The sequence below is a fragment of the Muscardinus avellanarius genome, assembly GCF_963383645.1.
Source record: "Muscardinus avellanarius genome assembly, chromosome: 17".
Classification (NCBI taxonomy): Eukaryota; Metazoa; Chordata; class Mammalia; order Rodentia; family Gliridae; genus Muscardinus; species Muscardinus avellanarius.
This window is the reverse complement of record NC_137803.1, coordinates 26,955,684-26,974,886: the sequence shown is the minus strand read 5'-3', so window position 1 is coordinate 26,974,886 and position 19,203 is coordinate 26,955,684. Positions and strand designations below refer to the sequence as shown.

The following is a 19,203-nucleotide window of genomic DNA, read 5'->3' as shown; positions in this document are numbered from 1 at the left end:
GGCCTTAAAAATAGGCCACTGGGCTCCTGGGGCTCAAGCACCAAGCGTGATTGGCTGCTGCAGGGGGTGGTGCCCCTGGGCCACAGGGCGGGGCAAGTCCTTTAACACAGAGACTCAGCCCCAGAGGGAGCTTGTGCAGCCCCGTGGGGAAGCTTGATGGTCCTTTTCCCCAGACAGCCACTGATGTGGCCAAGGCTCGCTGTCCACAGCTCTCTCTCAGAATCACAAGCAACCCACCAAGGCCTGTGCCCGCTGGGCCGCCCTCCTGCCTGCAGCCTCAAGGCCTCACACACACCCCTCAGTGCCCCTTACAGAAGCCCCTCATGCCTGGCTCTCAGCCGCAGCTGTTCGGGGATTTCCTCTCAGATCTGATGAAGGAGACCCAGAGCCAGGGTTGACCCCCAGGGCTCAGGCTGCAGGGCAGCAAAACCAGCTTTTGAGAGAGCATCACTTCTCCTGTATCCCCACCAGCCCGAGAGAGTGCCGCTCTGTCCCCCTTCATCCTTCTTCCCTTGTGAGTGTGGTGGGACTTGTAAGTAGACGCCCCAAAGCCTGGGACACAGTGACGCAGACTGATGTTTTTGCACACCCATGTTCACAGCAACATATTCACAAGAGCCAAAGAGGGAATCAGCCCATATGCCTATTCATGGATGAATGAGTCGATAGAGTCCATGGTAAATACATACAGCTTTATTGTGACACTATGTCTTATTGGCCATAAAAGGGCAGGAAATTCTGACACGTGGCGCAGATAAACTTTGAGGATATTATTATTATTATTATTATTATTATTATTATACTGGAAATGGAACCAGGGGCTTTTCCATCTCCGACCTACACTCCCAGACCTATTTTATATGTTATTTGGAAACAGGGTCTCACTAAGTTGCTGAGAACCTCACTAAGTAGCCAAGGCTGGCTTCAAACTTGCGCGATCCTCCTGTCTCAGCCTCCCAAGCACAGGGATTACAAGTGTGCGCCACCACGCCCAGCTGAACTTTGAGCACATTATGCTAAGTGAAATAAGCGTGTCACTAAATGACAAATATCGTCTGTTTCCACTTATACAAAATACCCAGAAGAGACAAGTTGATAGGGACAGAAGAAAGGCCAGTGGTGACCAGGGCTCAGAGGATGAGGAGCCATCGTTCAATAGGTACAGACCTTCTACCTGGGCTGATGAAAGTGTTCTGGAAAAAGATAATGAGGATGGCTTTTTAAACACCGTGAATGTACTTGAAGCCACTGAATTGGACACTTAAAAATGTTTAAAATGATAAGCTTTATGTTACATATATTTTATCATAATAAAAATTCCCTAGGGCTGTACACAAGTGCCCAGGCAGACTTCTAGCCTGAGGCTGTGGCAGGAACCTTCTCATCTCCCCTGCAGAAGAAGGAAAGCCCGGAGCTTTTCTGATGCCCTAAAGGAAGGGCATCAGCTCCCTGTCAGGGACCCATCATAAAATGTGGGGGAGTGGGGACTCCCAGGAATGGGCCTCCCCAGGGAGAATGAGAAGGAGAGGAGGGAGGGCAAGCAAGGGGTGCTGTGGACCAGGTCACTGCCGTGGGCAACTGGGGCTCTATCCACTCCTACACACTGGGGGACCACAAGGAGTGTGCAACAGAATTGTCATCTGAAATCAAAACAAACACAAACCGGCACCGTTGGTCCCAATCAAGGGCTGCCAGTGGGGGGCTAGCTTCTCCCAGCTCCAGGTTGCAGGAGCCAGCTGGGGTCCTGAGGCACTTCATGCCAGGGGAGCCCTGGGCAGGAGGCAGCAGGCCCTGTTTGCCATAGCACACACTGTGTATCTGCTGGGCAGCGGTGACTGGGCTAGGAGGGACTGAGAGGACATGAGGATGCAAGAGGGACTCAGGACAAGGGCCTGTGGCAGGGAGTTCTCTGGGATGGGGCTCAATGCCAGTCCCTGTCTTCAGCGAGCCAGTGTGGGTTTGGGGTTCTTTTCATGCCCAGTCTCCCTTGCAGGACTGTGGTAGAGCCTATGAGATTCACACACTCCCGGGGGGACTCAGCAGCGCGAGCCGGAGGCTACTTCCACAGGCATTTGATCCACCTGGAAACAGGGTTGAGTTCCTGGAAAACCCTTCCTCCGATGGTACCTGTCAGGTGCGCCAGAGCCTTTGATAAGATCTGAAGTCTCTGAGGAATCGTGGGCGTGGCCTGAGGACTGAGTCCGCCTGCAAGTTGCTTTTTTTGTGCCTTCTCTGGGCAGCAATCTTATCATTTCCCATCCAGCTCAGGTGCCACCTGCCCAGGACCGGGCACTGAGCCTGCGTGAGCCGCCCTCCCTGGAGCCTGCACCCAGCTGGAGAGAGAGAAGCGTGGCCACGCACCCATGTACCCATCGCCGCTGAGGAGCTGGGGAGTGGGGGTGGGAGTTGAGAGGCGTCCAGCCTTGCTGTGTGCACTTGGGCAAGCTACTGAACCTTGCTGAACTCCCTTTTCTCTTCCGAGTAGTATAATTATGCCAGCTTCACGCTTCCCAAGGGCTGAGAAGCCTGCCCTGATGCGCCATACGGGTGAAGTAAACATTTGCATTCCTTTTAGTAGTAGAAGTCATGGCATTCGCCTGTAGCCATGGCTGCGTGAATCTTTTGCCTACGAGTCTGCCTTTAGTTAGGCTGCTGCCGATGGCCTCCGAGGCACTTCATAGAAATGAGGACCTCTAGGTTAGGAAGAGGAGAGAAGGGGAAAGGCCCCGGGTCCAGTGCAGTGTGAGCAATAGCACAGAGGCAGGAGCTTCCTGTGTTTGTTTTCTGTTGCTGCATAACAAAATACTATGATCCGTGGCTGCTTAAAATAATACCTGCTTATTATCTCTGGTGTGGTAAGTCTGAAGTCCAGTGGTCCTTTGCCATCTGGGCAGTTCTCCCTCCCCATCCCCAGCACCCTCTGAGCAGGTGGGGAGGGGGAGGAGAGGCCACGCCGTTATCTCCTGGGCCCTGCCCTGGGTCCATTACAGTTACGCCACTCAACCAACCCTTGACTATTAGCAAATAACTGTGTTCCAAAAAAGTGCTTAGGAGCCCAAGGTTTTGAAACTCAAACGTTCCTTTCAATACTGTGGCCTTTGCCTCCCTCACCTGCAGCAGCACCCATGCATTCAGGTGGCTTTGTGCTTGTGCCAGGCGGTGGGGTGGCTCGATGGGAGACCTTTCTCCTTGTTCTGTTGCTGAGCCCCCAGGCATTGTTTTCTCTCCCCGAGTGGGATCTTCCCTGGAGATCACAGTGCTCCAGATAATAAAAGAGACAGGAGACAAGAGTTGGCCCAGCCTGGTTATGGGAGCCGCAGTCATTGATGGGCTTGAGCCAGTATCCCAGGAACAGCTGTTGTGCCTGCTAGGCGCAGCCAGAGAGAGGGTCAAAGGGCTACTGGGGTGGTCACCACCAGAGAGTATCTATGGCTCAGCCACATCCACTCAGACAACCCGCCAAGCCTTTCGCGTTCTGTCAGTAAAAGCCAGTCACATTCCTATAGACTGAATGCCCAGGAGCTGCTCCACCACAAGACTGTAAAGTCACACTGATAACCTGAGGCCTGAGGCTTCCCCTAATTCAAGGGATAGTCTGGTGACCAGAGAGTGGGAAAAAGTCTTTAGAAAAAGGCATGTTCTTGGGGGACCCAGGCCCATCAGATGTTTGCATCTGGGGGTCCCCTGTGTCCCCTGATTTTGGAATCAAGGACATAACAGTCTATGGTCTATTTATTCTGTTTTGTGGTGGGTTTTGTTCAGTCCCAGTGCAGAAGTGGGACTTGGGTGCTGGTCTGGGTTCAGCTACTACTTTTACCTGGGCACGTGCTCACCCGAACACCGCGCAAGCTCCCTTGCTGGCCAGTTAGGCCAGTTACTTGCTTTCTCTGGCCTCAGTTTCCCTCCCACACATTAGGAGTGTAGCATATTCTTTAAGCAGTAGGTGAGCCAGCACCGCACCAACCTCTGGCTACTGGAAGAGTCCACAGTGCTTCCAGGAGTATAGAGTGTTTCTCGAGCGGGCATCGCCCTGGCCTCTGGCAGCATCTCACAAAGCCCGTCTGTCCTCTTTCCCACCAGCCCGCCCCAGGCCCCTGAGTTGGAGGAATGGAGAACTCCTCTGCAGCGTCGGCCTCTTCCGAGGCTGGGAGCAGCCGCTCCCAGGAGATCGAGGAGCTGGAGCGCTTCATCGACAGCTACGTGCTGGAGTACCAGGTGCAGGGCTTGCTGGCTGACAAGACGGAGGGCGACTCTGAGAGCCAGAGAACACAGTCCCACATCGCCCAGGTGAGCACTGGCCTGGGGCGGGGGCCTGGCAAGCTCAAGGGGGGACCCCGATTCCAGGCCGTGTCTGCTCACCTGGCCCTGGATTGGCAAGATGTGCATGTTCCCAACTGGCACGGCACCTGGAATCCTGTAAGAGAAGCGTTGAGATCCAGGCAGGAAGCCCCCCACCCCCCAGCTGGACACGCTCGGCCCCTTGAACCCACCCCCACCCCTTCCTGCCCACGGGCAGCTGAAACTCAGTTGAACTCGTGAGTCTTTGAACACATGTTTGTTGAGCATCTACTATGTGCTAGACTTGTTCCCTGTCTTATACAAGCTTCTGTTCTAGAAGAGATCTGGTGATCATAGCTTGTACACAACGCACACCATCAGAGAACTGTGACATGTGAATGATTTTCTCTGATTTTTTTTATTTTTTGCAGTATTGGGATGGAACTCAGGGGCATTCTGCCTCCAAGCTACACCCTCAGCCCTGTTTATATATATATTCTTTATTTTGAAACAGGTTCTCACTGAGTTGCAAAGGGCCTCACTAAATAATGCCTGAGGCTGTCAGCAAACCACCATCCTCCTGTCTCAGCCTCCCAAATACTGAGATTACAAGCATTCACCACCACACCCCGCCTTTCTCTGATTTTTAATGCAGACAGTTGGCACCCTAAGAAATGAGTCTCCCAGGCTGCTCCCCCAGGGCTCTGTAGGCCCGATGTACTTAGATGCATGAGGCGCTCTAACCAGAGTCCCAGGCTGAGCTTGCCCTTCCTGGACCAGCCTGTGGCCACCCTGACCTTGGATGGGAGGTGACCTCAGCTAAGATCCGAAAGTCTTGAGTTCTCCTGAATAAAGTATGAATGTGTATCGCATGTCTTTGCCCAATACCTACATCCCCGGTAGATACTTTCTAGAGTTGATACCAGATTTGCTTCTAGCTGTCCATGTGACCTTGGGCAACATCCCAGTGTCTCAGAGGCTCAGGGTTTTTTGTTTGTTTTTGTTTTATCCTTCAAAACACATAAGGGCCTTGTTCCTGTCCAAAGGCAGACTTCCAGAGCCCACCTCTTGTCCTTGTCCCCCTTGAGCCGGGGACTCCTGGGACGGGTAGAGCCAGCTGCTAGGGAACCCTGACGTGGAGGAAAGCCGAGGCGGCCACCTGGCCCCTCTCTGGGTGGGGAGAAAATCCAGTCCTCCAGCACATCGAAAGCCAGAAGGAGCCCGGGCCCTTCCCTGTGGGAGGTTTCCTTCATGTCCTTGAAGCTGTGCAATCACAAGCCTGTAACTTGCTCATTGCACAGGCCTCGGGATTACTGAGCATCCACCCTGTGCTGGGTGCTGCTCATAGGACTCAGTATCTGGGGGAACAAAACTGCCCAGAGCCCTGCCCCCGGGACTTTTCCTGTGGAGGGTGGTCATGGTGATGGAGAAAAGGCAAGGAAAGGAAAAGGGGATGGGGATGAGGGTTTGCAATATTCATTCATTCATTCATTCATTCATTTAATGCAGTACTGGGGATTGAACCCAGAAACATTCTGTCCTTAAGGTACACCTCCAGCCCTATTTTTAAATTAATTCTTCATTTTTATTTATTATTTATCCTTTTTTTGCGGTACTAGGGATGGAACCCAGGGGCATTCTACCTCCAAGCTATACTCCCAGCCCTATTTTTATATTTTTATTCTTTCTTTCTCTCTCTCTCTCTCTCTCTCTCTCTCTCTTTCTCTTTCTCTTTCTTTCTTTTTTTTGGGGGGGTACTGGGCTTCCTGAAAGCCCTTCTACCTCCGGGCTACACTCCCAGACCTATTTTTATATTTTTATTTGGAAACAGGGTCTCTTAAGCCAGCGAGGCTGGCTTCGAACCTGCGCGATCCTCCTGTCTCCGTCTCCCAAGTGCGGGATTACAGGCGTGCATCACTACGCCTGGCTTATTCTTTATTATTTTGAAACAAGGTCTCACTGAGTTGCAGAGGGCCTCACTAAATAGCTGAGGCTGGCTGCAAACCGCGATCCTCCTGTCTCAGCCTCCCAAACAAGTGCTCACTAAGTTGAGGAAGGTTTTACTAAGTTGCTGAGGCTGGCTATGAACCTGTGATCCTTCTGTCTCAGCCTCCCAAGTCCTGGAATTACAGGCATGCACCACCATGCCCCAGATGCATTTGCAGTTTTAAAGTGTGGACGAGGACCATATCACTGAAGGAGGGGAAAGGGTGAGCCATGCAGATACCCAGGGGAGAAGCATTCCAGACAGGGAGAGTAACACCTGCCAAAGGCTGGGCTGGAAGAGGATCCAGGGCCAGCCAAGAGGCTGGAGGAGCGTTAGCAACACTAGGAACAGAGGAAGAAAGGAGCCCTGGGAGGAGCCATCCAGAGAGCCCAGGGAGGCTGCAGGAAAGCGGGCCAGAGTGGAGTGCTGGGTTGCCAGGGAGGGAGGCACTCCAGGAAGCGGGGAGAAGGCTGAACAGCCTCAGATGCTGCTGCTGGACCATGCAGGAGGAGGACTGACAGCGACAGAATGAGAGAGCAGTGTGGGCCATCGGTGGCAGTGACGACAGAGGTCCCAGTGGAGCCACAGAGGTGGCGGTCCAGAAAGTGGAAGGATGCTTGGAGGAGATGCTTTGGAGGCAGGGCCTGTTAAGCCACTGTCTGAAAATACTTAGCTGTAAAGAGGAGAGGAGTGTGTTGGCACTGGGGAAAATGAGGTCCAGCGGGATCATGAGCACTGTGGGTTGTGCTCCAGCGGAGAGCAAGGGATCGCTGGAGCAGTGGCCCTCTCTCTGTGTCTCCCAGCGGCTCATCCTATGGCAGGTCGCCTGCAGCACAGCTGTCAGTTTTCTCCAGCTCCTCGCAGCCAGGGCAGGATGGTGCAGTTACAAAGATGACTCAGTCCTAAGCTAGGATGGAGCTTTCCCAGGGGGACAGGATGAAAAGAGGGCAGGGTGGCAGGGAGTGATGATGGTGACCTGCTGGCGACCCAGCCCGGTAGGAAGGAGCAGTACTGGGCAGACAGTGGACAGTCGGCATGGCGGGGCAGGGCGTGGAGATCCCAGTGAGCTGAACACTTGTTGGAGTTCTGGTGCCGCAGGAGTGGGCTGGAAATGGAGGAGGGGTGTCCTGGAGCAGGGTATTTAATGTCACAGGAGGAGGGCTGCAGGAAGTGGCAGGGAAGGGGCTGGTGTGAGTGTAGGGGGAGTGGGGAGAGGGGGTCTTGGACCCAAGGCAGGGTGCTGGAACCATCTCCTGGACCTTCAGATCCCTGAGAAAGGACAAAAGGGTGATGGTGATGGGGGCCTACAATCCAGTAGGAAAGCAGGGGGTGAGGTGGTGGCTGGTGACCTGGTGAGGAGGGTAGTCAGGTCTTATTTGAAGATGCACTGATTTAATTGTGTGGCTTCATTTCTTGATTTAAACCACCCTGTTGTATAGTTCGCAATATTACAACCTGGGTTGAACAGAGGAAGGCAGGCAGGAGACCCTGGGAAATTTCCAAGGAAAGCTTACCTCTGGGTTGACTAGGGCAGTAACTAAGAGAACCAGCTCTCGTGGCCCCTGGAAGTATTTAGAACTGACTGCTCCGGGAGTCGACTTCCCTGGACATGGCCTCTGGTGCTCAGTGGTCTCCTCCATCGAGTGAACCCCTGGCCTCCGGCAGGGCATCCCTGGAGGTTCCTGCAGCCAAAGCAGGCTCCTGAAGCAGGGTCCAAGGGAGCTGTGAAACTGTGCTCCAGCACAAGGTTTGGCCAGAGTAACCATCCGGGAGACCGTTCAGGAAGGAGGGGCCCTGCACCTGCTCCTTGAGTCTGCCGGTGGGACCACTGAGCACCCTGTACTTCTCCATTCTGCTCCCAGCTCAGTGAGACCCGACTCACTCTTTGAGGACACCCAGACCTGGGAGGAAGCCAGGGCAGGACTCCAAAGGGACTTCTAAACAGATGTTTGTATGAGGCAGGCTGTGGGGAACGCCACTTGTAACGCTCAGATGCATTCCTTAAACTTTCTGAATGCTCTGAGGTTCCCCGGGAGAATGCAGACATGCAGCAGGATTTCAGATCAGCCTTCTTCGTGCTGCTGGAGGAGGGGCATTTCTGTCCTGCTCCCACCAAGCCCTGTTCCCCCACGTCCACGGACACATCTGGGTACAGACTCCAGAGCGTAGGCAGCTGTGGCCAGCCCGCGATGATGTCGGGGTTACACACATCGGCCTCAGACACTTCTTTCAAAAAAGAATCTCTATTGACACAGCTTTATGGGAAATAGTTCTGTTAAAGTACTTTGCTTGTTTTTATTTAATCTGATGACTATTTCAAGTGGAAGCCAGAAAAACAAAACAAAACAAAAAAAAGCACTCAAAGAATGTCCCTGTCTGCCTGTCTGTGGCGGTGTTTTGATGTTTCTGGGAGAGGAAATTTGTTAAGAATCTTGGAAAGCTTGAAGGAGGAGAGAAGAATGTTACTCTTCAGTTGATGAGGTCGTTTTTTTAGGCTCTGAGAGATGATGTTGGACTCTCAGGAAGAAAAATACTTGTAGTGCTTATCTAGGGTTCCCCAGTCCCTGATCCAGTGATAATAACAAGAATGAAAAGGTAGCCAGGTGTAGTGAGGTGGCACATACCTGTAATCCTAGTACTTGGGAGGCTGAGACAGTAGGATCGCAGGTTCGAGGCCAGCCTCAGCAACTTAGTGAGAATCTCAGCTACCTAATGAGACTCCGTTTCAAAATGAAAAATTTAAAAGATGTAGCTCAGAGGTAGAATGTCTCTGGGTTCAATCCCCAGTACTACAAAAAGAGAAAGAGAAAGAATGAGAGAAAGCAAGAAAGGGAGACAGAGAGGAAGGAAGGAAGGAAGGAAGGAAGGAGGAAGGAAGGAAGGAAGGAAGGAAGGAAGGAAGGAAGGAAGGAAGGGAAAAGAAGATGGATGGGGGAATGGCTGAACAGACAGACAGATGGACATATAGATGGAGCTCCCCTTCCGTTAGACCAATAGCCAAGAGAAGGTATGCTTGAAGTTTCTAAGCTCATTCCTCACACCACATTTAAAATCATAACCTTAAGTATTGCATTCCAATGAATCCCAAGGCCTCAAGGCCACCTCCTGACACTTGTCCTCACTCTGTCCTTCAGATGGAAGAGAATTGCAAGTCTATTCTGCAGCAGGGAAACTGGGGCACAGATGGAAAATGGCCAAACCACCCTGCTTGGTAGAGCTAGACCCTGAACGGAACCCCTATCTGTACCTTACCTGCTTCTGGTCCCTGCTGACTGTGAGCTGTGACTGATAGGGTGTTGAATGATGTGTGTGTGTGTGTGTGTGTGTGTGTGTGTGTGCATGTGTACGCGTGTGTGCATTTTATAGAAAGAGAATTAGGATTCCAAATTTCAATTGGAATGTCATGGTGGGGAGTATTTGGCACTTTTGATATTAGTGGGTGACCTGGTGAAACATCAGAAAACTTTATTGAGTGTTCCTAACTGGCTGAACAGAATCACTCAGCTCTGTGGAACCTTGATGCACAGGCCCCACCCCAGAGATTCAGTTGAATGGGGAGGGGTCTGGGTGCTGGCACTTTAATAGGCCCTCATGTGACTGATATCCTGCTTAGATTGACACCCTCGTTGGGGCATAGCTGTCTCCTCTCTCCAAGGCCTGCGAGCTCCTGCTCTAATCTTTTGGAGGAGCAGAATGTAGGGATGTAGTAAAAGGCACATTCTTTTTCTATTTTCTTTCTCTTCTTTCTTTCTTTCTTTCTTTCTTTCTTTCTTTCTTTCTTTCTTTCATTTTTTTTTTCAGTACTGGGGGTGAAACCCAGGGGCATTTACCTTCGAGCTACACTCCCAGCCTTATTTTTTATTCTTTATTTTGAAACAGGGACTCACTGAGTTGCAGAGGGCCTCACTAAGTAGCTGAGGCTGGCTGCGAACCACGATCCTCCCATCTCAGCCTCTCAAATGCTGGGATTACAAGCGTGCACCACCACGCCCGGCTTCCTGCCGTCCTTTTCCATGGTACTCAGAAGCCTCCGTTCTTGTCCAAATCTCAAATCGACCTTTAAAAGAGAGATGCAGAAGCCCTACGGGAGGGGTGGAGCGCTCACACTGGCTTGCTGCCGCCTAACGCCGTGTTTTTCCTTCTCTTTCCCTTCATGTTTACCCTGTCATTCTGCTTCCCGTTCACCTGTTCACCATACCTGCATCCCTTCTGCATCCCACCTCTGCGCTTCCTCCCGCCTTGGATCCATTTCCCGCCATCTTTGCTCACAGGAGGAGGCGCTCAATGGTGGACCACCCATGAAGGGCTTAACAGAAGAAGTGAGTGTACAGGAGGACAATGGGGTGGCTGAGCATGGGGGATTCAAGACACACTTTTGCCTCATCTAAAAAAAAAAAATTAGTAGGCTGGGCGTGGTGGCGCACGCTTGTAATCCCTGCGCTTGGGAGGCTGAGACAGGAGGATCGCGCAGGTTCGAAGCCAGCCTCAGCTACTTAGTGAGGCTCTCAGCAACTTAGTGAGACCCTGTTTCCAAAAAATATAAAATAGGTCTGGGAGTAGGGCCCGGAGGTAGAAAAGCCCCTGGGTTCCACCCCCAGAACCACCAAAATAAATAAATAAATTAATTAATTAATTAAATTACTGTAGTACACACGTGCTGTATTATCTGTTGCATAGGACACAGGAATTCAAATATTAATAATAAAATCTCCCTTAGATACTACCCCATTCCACTACATTGCTCCTATCTCCCAGTAAACTAAGCTCCCATCTCTCAGACTGTTGAATTAACTTCACCTTTTTTAAAACACGTTTACTACCATCTATATGACCTACAGAAAATGGCCATTTAAAAATTATGTATCAGCTGGGCACAGTGGCATACACTTGTAATCCCAGTCCTTGGGAATCTGAGAGAAGAGGATCACAGGTTCTTGGACAGCCTCAGTTACTTAGTGAGGCCCTTCGCAACTTAGTGAGACCTTGTTTCAAAATAAAGAATAAAAAATTGGACCAGGGGTGTAGCTTGGAAGTAAATTGTCCCGGGTTCTATCCTCAGTACCACACACACACACAAAAAAAAAAATCACATATTATAGCCCATGGATATGTTGTTCAATGACTCATATTTTTCACCTAACCACATTCCTTCGTATTCTCTGGGTTTGTACGTTGGCGATGTTCTGTGTCCTGGCTGCACAGTAGTTTAGAGTGTAGGTTTATTTAAGCACTCTCTTACTGATGTGCATCCAGTTCACGTCTAAACTTCCCCCTGGAAACACACAAAACCTCACTGCGTACACCTGGACATGCCTTTTTTTGCATGAATGAAAGTGTTTCTTTAGGTAGATGCTTAGAAGTAGAATTTGAATAACTATTGTCAAATTGCTGTTCTGTTCACACTGCCACCAGTGTGTTGGGACATCTTGCTATTTTGATTCACATCATTTTGGTTTTGAGTGAGATGAAGCACTGTTAAATCTGACTGCTAGTCATTTTTAAAAATAGGTTAACTTTTTACTTCTACAATAACAACTGGAAAAACAGAAATAATTGAGAAACAAAAAAAGTCCACCATCATTTTGTGATAAGAACTAATATAATTTTTGTATATTTTATACACCTTTTACAAAGTTGTATTTCTAGCATACATGCAAGTTTTAGCTTGCTTCTTTATTTATTATGAGCTCCTAGACATTCTTGGGTGGTGTTTAGTGTAGTTGTTTAAATCTGCTATTTCTGCTATGCGCTGTTGGCACAGTAGTAAAATAAAATTAGAGCTAGCATCGATTCATTCAGGTACCATAACAGGCTTTAGGGACAAAGCCTATGAAAGTTATGAAAAGAACCAACCATGAGCCCTCTCCCCCTAGTGCCTGCTTTCTGGTGGGATGCAGAGGTTGTTAGGGGGTGAAATATCCGTGGGTGAGGCAGGATTGGAGCAGAGCTGGGCTGTGGGAAGGGAGCTTTGGGAGTATTTGAGGAAGGCACAAGTGAGGCCCCTTGGAATAAGATTTTCCCCGCAGAGGGAATGGCAAAAGCAAAGCTCTGGTGTGGGGCATGACCCACTGAGAGGCAAAGAATGAATCTGGTCTGTCAGGAGCAGGGAGCAGGAGGAGTGTGGGGAGGACTCCGGCCTTTTCTCTAAGGGAGCCAGGGAGACACTGCAGGGTCCCAGCATGTGGGCCTTCAAAATGCCTCCTGGGTGGTTCCTAGGCCTCCTCAGTTAATAAGCCCTGGGTAAGATGAGCTTCTGGATCGTTTTTCATTTTAAAATAATTTAAAATTACATAAAAATCACAATAATAGTACAAGGAATCCCTGCATATCCTTCACTAGAGTCCCCAATTATTAATACCTTTTCCTATTTGTTTTTTTTTCTCTCTCTCTTTACATTTGTCTTTGTCTACACACACACACACACACACACACACACACACACACACACTTTCCTCTGAACCATTTGGGAGTAAGTTGCAGGCATAATACTCCTTTATTTCTAAAAATTTTGGTGTGTATTTCAAAAACAGAATATTCTCTTACATAATTATAATAAGAAAATAAACATTGATATAACACTGTTATTTAAGCTACACATCTTAGATTTTACCAATTTCCCCAGCAAGATGCTTTATAGCAAAAGAAGAAGAAGAAGAAGAAGAAGAAGAAGAAGAAGAAGAAGAAGAAGAAGAAGAAGAAGAAGAGAAAGAAAGAAAAAAAGAAAGAAAATTCTGACTGTGATCCTGGCAGATTCTGAGACTACCCACTGTATTTAGCATCTGTATTTGTTTGTATTTTTGATGCTGTGACCAAAATACTAACAAGAGCCACTTAGTGGAGGAAAGGTTTACTTTGGCTCATGGTTTTGGGGTGTCCGTCCATAGTTGGCCAGCTCCAAGGCAGGCAGAGACATCATGGCAGCAGGACATGGTGGAGAAAAGCTGCCCAACTCAGTGCCCAGAAGCCAAAATAGGAGGGGTTGGGGCAGATTGAGGCCTTCAGGTCAAGCCTACAGGAACTCCCCCTCCAGCTGCACCCCACCCCTGAAACTTGCTGCATTGCCAACACTTGAGCTTTTCTGGGGGACATTCCGTATCCAGTTACAGGATCACTCTTCCTGGCTCATTGGATGTAACCTGCTTACGCCCTCTGCTCATCCTGCCATGTTTGAGCTGTGAAACCTGGAGGAACTATTTAACCACTCTGTGCCTGTCTCCAAGCTGGCCAAGTAGAGAGGTTTGCCAGGTTGGAGTTCCCTCGGAGGGAACCTGAGTAAACAGAGCAGGTTTAGAACAGGCCTGGGGTTAAGAGAGACCTTCGTGTGTTCAGGCCACTAATCCCCAGTTATGTGTTTTAAGCAGCCTCTCACTTGTCTTTTTTGTTTTGATTTCTTCCATTGCATACATAGAAGTGTTTACTGTAGGTGTAGCTCGAACTCCTGCCTTGGATTTTAAACACTTTGTAATGTGTTTTCTACGGAGAGTGCAAGCTGGTTGTCTCAAAACCATGTGCTAATTGATGAGTCTCTCCTTTCCCGTGATTTTAAGGGCTATCCTTATCATGTACTCAGTGCCCATTTGTACATTAATTTGTCCATGGGTGCAGTGTTACTGTCCATCTGTTTCTCTGTTCCTGCACTGATGGACATGGGGCGTGTCTCTAACCATGGCATGGGATCTGATTTGGTGGAGCCAATCCCTGGGGGGATTTTAGATGGGACAGAAAGTGGGCCTGGTTGATCTTCAGCATTGCCGGCCTCCCTGACTCTGAGCTCTGTTCCCCTCCCTCCTCCTCCTCCTCCTCCTCCTCCTCCTCCTCCTCCTCAGTGACACAGGGTCCCCCCATCCTTTCCAAAGTCTGCTCAAAAAATATTGCCCATTCTGGAATGCGAGTGACTGATTTTAATTGTTTTTCATTGTGAAATATTTAAAACCTGCAAATAAGAGCAGAGAATAATGGAATAAACATCCATTCCGAGTTCAGAATAAATACCCCTACTCACACGTTTATTAAAACTTAACTCTGTCCCATTTGCTCCAGGTTTTTAATTAAGACATAAATTATAACAACTATGGTTGGAGCCCTGAAAGCCACTTTTGTGAATTTGATCTGCATTGTTCCCATATTGAAAAATGCTCCTCCTGTCCTGCTCTTTGGTTAGATGAACTTTTCAAGTTAGAAGCTGCCTTTACCCCCAGGGGCGATGAGGCTCCAGGCCCTGAGCCAGTTGGCCTTTGCGAGCAGTGGTCTTGTGTGCGGTGTGTGTGGGACTGAGTGCTGGGAGAGGTGGGGGCCCTGCCCCACTCTAGAACCATCTCATACAGATTGGGGCAGCTTTGGGGGGGGGTCTGTCTGGGGGGTCTTCTAGCCAGAGGCTCTGAGGAGGCAAAGGGAAGGCAGGAGATGGTGGGCAACAGCACAAATCTCTGTACTTGGGAGGCTGAGATGGAGGATACCAGGTTTGAAGCTAGCCTTAGCAACTTAGACCCTCCACAATTTAGTGAGGCCTTGTTTCAAAATAAAAAATAAAAAGGGCTGGGATGTAGCTTAAAGAAAGATTTTCCCTGGTTCAAGGCGCTACACCCCCCACCCCCCCCCCCGCAGAAGGAGGAGGAGGAGGATAAGGAAGAGGAGGAGGAGGGTTCCAACAGAGACCGTGAGGTGCTTTAGAGTGGGGAGGAAGAGCTCCCAGAGGACTTTGAGGACCACAACAGAGACAATGCCCCTTCTGGAGGTGATTCAAGTCATAGCAGCTGTGGAAGCTGGGTGTGGTGGTGCATGCCTGTAATCCTAGTACTTGGGAGGCTGAGACAGGAGGATCGCAGGTTCACAGCCAGCCTCAGCCACTTACAGAGCCCCCCCACCCCCCCGGCAACTTAGTGAGACCTTGTTTCAAAATAAAAAATAACATAGGGCTGAAAGTGTAGCTCATAGGTAGAATGCCCTTGGATTCAATCCCCAGCGTATGCACGCACGCGCACACACACACACACACACACACACACACACACAGTAGTAGCTGTGGTGAGGCTGCCTCTGGGGCTGCTGTTGGGCTTGGCTGTTGGAGGTGGGAGCCCCTCGAGCCTGGTGCGTAGAGCTTGGTGGAATGAGTGTGACGATTCACACTGAACACCTCCCCTGGGGGTCCGGAGACCTGCACAGCCAGGACCACAGCCCCTGCTCCTGCCTGGGGCGCGCCTGTATTCAGGCTTGCTGGATCTAGGAATGGTCTCTGGATGCTTCCCTGGGGTTCTTTATCTGTTCGCCATCCTCTCCACACCACGCTGAGCTATTCCACCTCTTAACTGAGGCACAGGGAGGAGATGGTGTTGCTGGAGCCTCAGGATCGAACCCAGAAGCTTGTTTGGGTGAGGGCTGTAGCCATGGAGGACATCCAGTCACCACCTGAAAGAGAGGAGAGGAGAGGAGAGGGGAGGGGAGGGGAGGAGAGGAGAGGAGAGGGGAACAGAACACAGGAGGGAGACCTCTGCTTCTCTCTTCTCCTGAGCCCAGCAGGAAGCCAGCTGACAAGGATCCGAGGATCCTGGGAGGCTCAACCCCTCTGCCCTATGGCCAGAAGTGGATATAATGTCTTTGCCGTCTCTCTGGAGCCTGGTTATGGGAGAATTCCATGATGGATTCTCTAGCCATTATGGAAGCCCTTGGCTGTGTGTGGCTCTTGAGCACTTGAAATGTGTCTCATCTAAACTGAGACACGCACTGCACGGATTTCAAAACTGAGGATGGAAAGAAGAAAGCAAAAGACCTAATGAGCAACTTTTTATTGACTGCCTATTGAAGTGGTGATATTTGGGGTAGGTTGGGTTAAGTAGAATACACTGTTTAACTCAGTTTTGCCTCTCTTTTTTAAATTGGGCTACTAGCAAATGTAGGTCTGTGGCTTATTTGAGCTTCTCATTTCATTTTGACTGGACAGCCCTGCTCCAAGTCACACTTGAACCTCGCCTACATCATCAGCATCGTACTTAAAGGTTTTCCCTGTTCAAACATTGCGCCCTTGACCCATTGTCAGGAGGATGCGGAGGATGTGCCCAGCCAAGTCCCCCCCCAACACTAAGGATTGAACCTAGGGGCATTATACCTCCAAGCTTTACCTCCAGCTCTATTTTTCATCCTTCCTTCCTTCCTTCCTTCCTTTCTCTTTCTTTCTCTTTTTATTTTGCAGTACTGAGGATGGAACTCAGGGGCATTCTACCTCCAAGCGACACCCAGCCCTATTTTATTTTTTATTTTGAAACAGGGTCTCACTGAGTTGCAAAGGGCCTCCCTAAGAAGCTGAGGCTGGCTTCAAACCTGCGCAATCCTGACTCAGACTCCCAAATGCTGGGATTACAAGCATGCGCCACCACACCCAGCTCTCATTCTTTATTTTGAAGCAGGTTCTCACTAAGTTGCAAAGGGCCTCACTGAGTAACTAAGCCTGTCCGTGAGCCTGTGATCCTCCTGTCTCAGCCTCCCAAGTACTGGGATTACAAGTGTGCACCACTACGCCCAGCTCCCAGCCAAGATTTTAGAAGACGAGGGCTGTATTGACCTGGAGCCATCCACACACAGTTGTGATCAGAAGCCTCAAATGTAGAGATTGGTGCTCTTGCATTTCCTGTATCGCACAGAGTGTAGATCAAAGTCAATGTGCAATCGAACATGAGAGCAGAGACTCCACCGTGCAGCTCCGCTGCTCTTGACAGAGGAGAGCCATCTTGCTCCCGCCATATTGTCTATGCAGTGCTTTATAGCTCTCAAAGGTCCTTCATCTTAACCTGCCAGTTAGCCAGCACTGCTGTCCCCACTTTAGAGATGACACAGCGAAGCCTGAGAAATCCCGTGGTCTCAATGGCTCTCAAGCTTCTGGAGCATTCATTACTTGGAGAGCTGGTCTAAAAGCTGGTCCTTGGGCCCCGGCCTCACAGGTTCCAATTCAGTGGGTGGAAGGCAGGGCCCAGGATCCTCTGTATGGCAGACTTTGGGGACTCTCATACAGGTGGTCACCAACCCACCCTTTGGTATATACTACCTTTCCCAGCTGTCCCAGTTCAAGCCCAGCCTCTGGTGGCCAGCCCAGGCTCTTCCAGGATGCTAAGTCCATTCCCTTTTGGAGTTACGTGCACAGGAACAGTCAGGCCTACTTGCTTTTCCTCTAGTTCTGGCCACACCTTTTGAGCTGGTAGAGCGCCAGCTTGGCTGGAGCCAGGCCTGCCTGTCAATGTGGGGCTGGCTGCCTGAAATTGAAAATAACCTGATGTTGCATCTGCTTGACTCTGGAATGTACTTCCACATCAAGAGGCCACCTTGATGTGGAATTCTGGGAGGCTGCCTTGGGCCTACTGGTGCGGAAAGGTTTGCCCCTGCAGAGTTGGATTTCCTGCGGGTTCTGTTGCAGGGGGCCAGGGGCTTGACAGAGCGAGGTGAGCCTGTCTGTCCTGCTGTCAGTGACACCTCCCTTCTGTTTTGCAGTGGACGGCAGACTGCAGTGAGCAATTGGACAGCGGCCGCTCCTTCTCCCGAGGACGAGGCCCCCCACAGCAGGTAGGAGACCAGCTCCTGCTCCCTCTGGGGTTACTGCAGGCCTTGCCTGTCTGAGTTCCTGGTCTGGCCCACAGAGGCTCCTGAGAGACTGGAAGATGGGGTACACAAGAAGATGAGAGAGGGGAGGGTGTAGTCTGTGCCTCTGGGAAGCCCTCCCTTCATTCCCTGGGCACGGTGAAGCACCCCTTCCCAAAATGTATCAGTTAAGATTTCTTCCAGGAGCTGGATGCACTGGTACATGCGTGTAATCTCAGTATTTGAGAGACTAAGACAGGAGGATTGGAGGTTCAAGGCCAGCCTCAGCAACTTAGTGAGATCTTCAGCAACTTAATGAGACCCTGTTTGAAAATAAAAAATGTCTGCATAGCTCAGAGGTAGAATGCCCCTGGGTTCAATCCCTATGACCACAAAAAAGATTTCTTTTGGGTAGCAGTAGTCTATGTAATAACAAACACCTGTGAACAACCCCGATGTCCACTGAGAGGGGAGTGAAGAAGTAGGCGCTCCGTGACTTATCCTTACAGAGAAATATTATGGGCTAGGCAGATAACTGTCACTGGAATGATAGGCCCCCCAAAGCATGGAAGCTGAGAATTCTGATGCCTTTTGGGCACTTGGCAAGTCACCTCTGCTTCAGGTCTGTAGGAAGGCGGGATCTTGTGGGAGCATCCCTGAGGCCTACCTGTCTCCCCTAGTTACCAGCTGCCCTGGGAGCAGTTTGGAGTCAGCTCCCTGCTCGGGAGGTCTTGAGGTGCTCGGGTGGTCGACATGGAGGGAGGGAAAGAGGAAACTGTTCCTGTAGAGCTGTCCTGGTGACCCCCATCCCCTACACCCTCCAGGGGTCCAAGGATCTTACTGATATTTTATCCCCTTCTCCGGGAGAATGTGGAATTAGAGGTTGGAAGAGCCACTTGCCCCCAGCCTTGGCCCAGCCTCAGACTCTGCCTGTCCAGAACCCCAGATGCCTCAGAGTCTCCGTGGCCCCTGGCCCCGCCGCTTCTGCAGTGACACTGGCCTGGTGCACCGTCCCCTGCACAGGTCAAACCAACCCTTCTCTACTCTGTCCTGAAGATGCTGGGCGGCCTTCTGGTCCATTCGTAGACTGTCTGGCTTTACAGGGTTTGTTTTTATGCATGTTTATTCTGGTCAGGAGGGTGCGGGGGCCCTGGGTTCTGGGTCTTGTTCTACCAGAAACTTGGTGGCCTCTGAAAGTCCTTCTAGCTCCTCCTTGTCATTTGCACAGGAAGAAGCTGGGGCCCATGGAGGTGTAGTGGTGGCCTACATTTAAATGAGATTTTCTGAAATCAAGTGCCTTATTTCAGTGATGAAAAGCCTGATTCTTAGACATCGGGGACTGAATCAATTAGGAACAATATTAGGGTGGCATCTGT

At 50.3% G+C, this 19,203-nt stretch overlaps 1 protein-coding gene across 5 annotated transcripts in view; it reads left to right on the top strand.

Moving 5' to 3' along the window:
* Positions 1 to 4,107: 4,107 nt before the first annotated feature.
* Positions 4,108 to 19,203, top strand: part of CTIF (cap binding complex dependent translation initiation factor) — a gene marked incomplete at both ends in the record, with an annotated part of 236,827 nt that continues 221,731 nt past the window's right edge. For 4 of the 5 annotated variants that reach the window (XM_080714534.1, XM_080714533.1, XM_080714532.1 and 1 more), the window contains 2 exons: positions 4,108 to 4,287; positions 17,741 to 17,812. In XM_080714534.1, coding sequence (XP_080570660.1) covers positions 4,108 to 4,287; positions 17,741 to 17,812 — 252 coding nt within the window. Of the gene's footprint in view, positions 4,288 to 10,536; positions 10,585 to 17,740; positions 17,813 to 19,203 lie in introns of all 5 variants that reach the window. The other variant, XM_080714530.1, reaches the window with a different exon arrangement.